The sequence below is a fragment of the Odocoileus virginianus genome, chromosome 5 (genome assembly GCF_023699985.2).
Source record: "Odocoileus virginianus isolate 20LAN1187 ecotype Illinois chromosome 5, Ovbor_1.2, whole genome shotgun sequence".
NCBI classification, from domain to species: Eukaryota; Metazoa; Chordata; class Mammalia; order Artiodactyla; family Cervidae; genus Odocoileus; species Odocoileus virginianus.
The window spans coordinates 93,084,376-93,087,646 of NC_069678.1; the positions used below are offsets into that span (position 1 = coordinate 93,084,376).

General features: G+C 56.3%; 1 protein-coding gene across 1 annotated transcript; it reads right to left on the reverse strand.

Annotated features, from left to right (window-relative positions):
• Positions 1–348: 348 nt before the first annotated feature.
• On the reverse strand, positions 349–2,826 carry NEU2 (neuraminidase 2). The gene is made up of 2 exons (XM_020893855.2): positions 2,626–2,826; positions 349–1,304 (listed from the first exon to the last, which is right to left on the reverse strand). Exons 1-2 carry the CDS (start codon positions 2,824–2,826, stop codon positions 366–368), a joined length of 1,140 nt encoding a protein of 379 aa, XP_020749514.2. The 3' UTR covers positions 349–365.
• Between the last annotated feature and the right edge of the window lie 445 nt (positions 2,827–3,271).

Genomic DNA, 3,271 nt, shown 5'->3' on the forward strand with positions numbered 1-3,271 from the left:
GAGGCTGAGACAATGGAGGAGGGAAGGAGACCAGCGGCAGACTCACACTAGGCACACTTTTTTTTTTTTTTTCTTTTTCCATTTATTTTTATTAGTTGGAGGCTAATTACTTTACATCATTACAGTAGTTTTTGTCATACATTGAAATGAATTAGCCATGGATTTACATGTATTCCCCATCAACTAGGCACACTTTTGATCACACGTTCAACAAAGGGAAGCAGGAGGCGCCCCCCCCACCCAACCCCCACCCCCCCCATCCCACCCCCCCACCCCCCCCCCGTCCAGAGGGGCCTGGCTGGAAGAGAACCGCCAGCCCCTTGGTGGGCAAAGCCCTCATGGGCAGCACCCAGCGGTCTCGCTGCTCACTGCGGCAAAAACTCAGCTGGGAAGGCTTGTTTCAGGGTGAACATGACAAAGACGATCTCCTCGTAATCATCCGATTCGTACAGACACCCAAACTGGGGTGACCCGTCGGAGCCGGTGCCCATGCTCTGCAGGTCTGAGTAAGCGCAGCTGCCGGGAGCCAGCAGGGTGGGCTCCGACCAGGTCGCGGGCGTGGGGGGCCACCGGTTGAGGTACACGCCCAGGTTGGATCTCTGCTGTGGGTCAGTTGGGTGGGTGTACAGCAGCCACCAGGCGGGGGGATCGGAGCCTGCGTGGGGGCTGGGGAAGCCAATGATGCTCCCTTGGCAGCCGTTGGGGGGCTCCACCAGCTTCTGCACCTGCTGAGGCTGCTCGAAATCCAGGCCGTTGTTGGCACTCTGGGCCTGGACCCTGACTCGGAAGGGGGTTCTCGCATTCAGATACACCACCCTCTGTTGCCCATCCCCGACTTCGGCCACCTGGCACTCCACAGTGCCCTGGCCCACGAAGCTCCCTCTCACCCAAGTGGACCCGTGGTCGTGGCTGACCAAGCAGAAGGCAGAGGGGGAAGGCTCCTGCAGGGAGTGGTGCCTGCGGTACGCATAGGCTGGCACCACCAGGCTCCGCGTGGGGTTGTGCAGCTGCAGGCAGTGCCCGGGGCCCACAGCGAACGTGGCCCATTCACTGTGGGCGGAGGCAATGACGGAGTCTGTGAGGTCGGTGGCGGGGCTCCAGGACCTGCCGTGGTCCCGGCTGGTGACCTGACACAGCCGTGTCACGTTGACCCCACTCTGCAGCTGGTGATGCTCCGACACCTGCCCGGGGATGGCGATGAAGAAGAGGAAGATGGTGCCCGTGGTCTCGTCATACAGGGGGCTTGGGTTCATGGACCGGCAGCCCTGCAGCTGGGCTTGGGACACAGCCTCCTGCGGGTGCCACTGCGGGGGAGGAGAGGAGGAGAAGCATAACCCGGGGACGGCCAGAGACCGTGACAAGGGTGGTGCTCTGGGGGCGGGCGAGTTAGCGTGAAGGCTCGTGGAGGAGAACTCTTGGCCTAGCATTCATTCATTTTCACAACACTTCCCAGAGCGGGAGCCATGGCCCGCCTCACTCCCTGCAAGATGGCCCAACCCCACCCAATCCCTCCAGCACACATCTGGGCCACCCATGATGTGCTAGACCTCAAGCACAAAGATGCTTTGGGCACCAGCCCTGCCCAGCTCCATCCAGCTTCTCCTTCTTGAAAAGCAAAGCCTTAGGAATAATAAATGGTCTGCCAGGGTGGGACCGAGCGTGACAATCACCTCCCATCTTTTATACTTCATAGGCTACTAATGTGGTCTGAGAGGGGGCAGCACCATGACCCTAGGACTCAGTGAGCTTCCCTAGTACCCGAGTCGATGTCATAGATGCTGCCGCTCTGCTGTCTATCCCTGTTCTTTAATGTGAGAATACTGGAGTGGGTAGACTTGCCCTCCTTCAGGGGATCTTCCCAACCCAGGGATCGAACCTGCATCTCTTACATCTCCTGCATTGGCAGGTGGGTTCTTTACCACTAGTAGGGAAGCTCCTATTCCTTAATAACCATCCCCCAGTGAGTGAGTCTAAGGGCAGACACGTGCCAAGGGTCTAACACTCATGGTCTTATCTAACCCAAAGCTCTAACTCCTGGGGCACATCTGCAGACTGAGAGGCTCAGATAAGGTAGATGAGCTTCCCAAGGCCGTAGTATGGTAAGCCATGGAACCGGTACATGAACCCAGGTCCCTCTGCTTCAAACCCCTGCTCTAAGCAACTACAAGGAAGCAATGCCCACACAGTAAAGATAGTCACAATATTAAATCCTTCATATGTAATAAGCCTGCCTTGAGGCTCTTCATCAGAATTACTTATCTACATGCTGGAACTTCAGGACCCGAGCAACCGCCCCAACTACCCACTCCAGGTCAATTTTACTCAGAGGATGAACTGCCTCGCAGGTAGGTGATGCTGAGCTGGTCCTCCCTCAGTGTCTCAAGGATGTAGGGGAATCTTTCCAAAACCAGTTTCCCCAACTGACTTGTACCGAAGCAGATGCAGCCAGGCCAGCCGAACTAGTTCCGGGTGAACCCATGTGAGATCCGGGCGATCACCGGGGGACACCTTCTCTGTCCATCTCTGATGGGTCCTTGAACACTCTGGCCCCCAGACCTCAGTCATCTAAGGGTGGGCTGGTCCCCGTATGCCTGGCAAAGCAGTGGTACCCCCATCTGGCCTTACCTGGACCTGGCGGGTGGTTGCATCGTAGCTTCCCCTGCGCAGGACAATGAGCTTGGCGTGCTCGTCCTTCTTGCTCGTCCGCTCTTCTGCAAAGGCCAGTAGGGTCTCCTGCTGAGGCAGGTAGAGCAGAGCCGGGATTCTGTAGATGTGGGCTCCCGATTGGAACACCCTCTCCCTCTGCAGGACGGGGCAGGATGTCATGGTGCTGGAAGGGGCACAGGAAAAGAAGATGAGTCCCTGGCAGTCCCGCCCTGAGATGCGCCAGAGCCACCCTCCCAGGCAGGTGCAGCTCAGCCCTTGGGCCAACTGACTGTTGGTCCTTTATTGGACCGGAACCTGGTGGTCCAGAGTCGACGATAAGAAAGTGAAAGAAGGAAAGAGGCTAATATTCACTGGGTTACACAGCTGGGCTTTGTGCTCCAGGGAATCAGCCAGAGAGAGAGAGAGAGAGAGAGAGCAGAAGAGAAAAGAAAGAAAGAAAGAGCTTGCTCCAAGCTCTGATGGAGCAAAGGTGCTTTATTGAATTCTGTCAGAGTATATATACCAGTAGTTTCTTTAGTTAAAGATCAAGAGACCAGACTTTACAAGTTAACCAAGGAAGCAAGGAACAATAGAGGCCATAAGGCCAAGAGGAGATCCATATCAA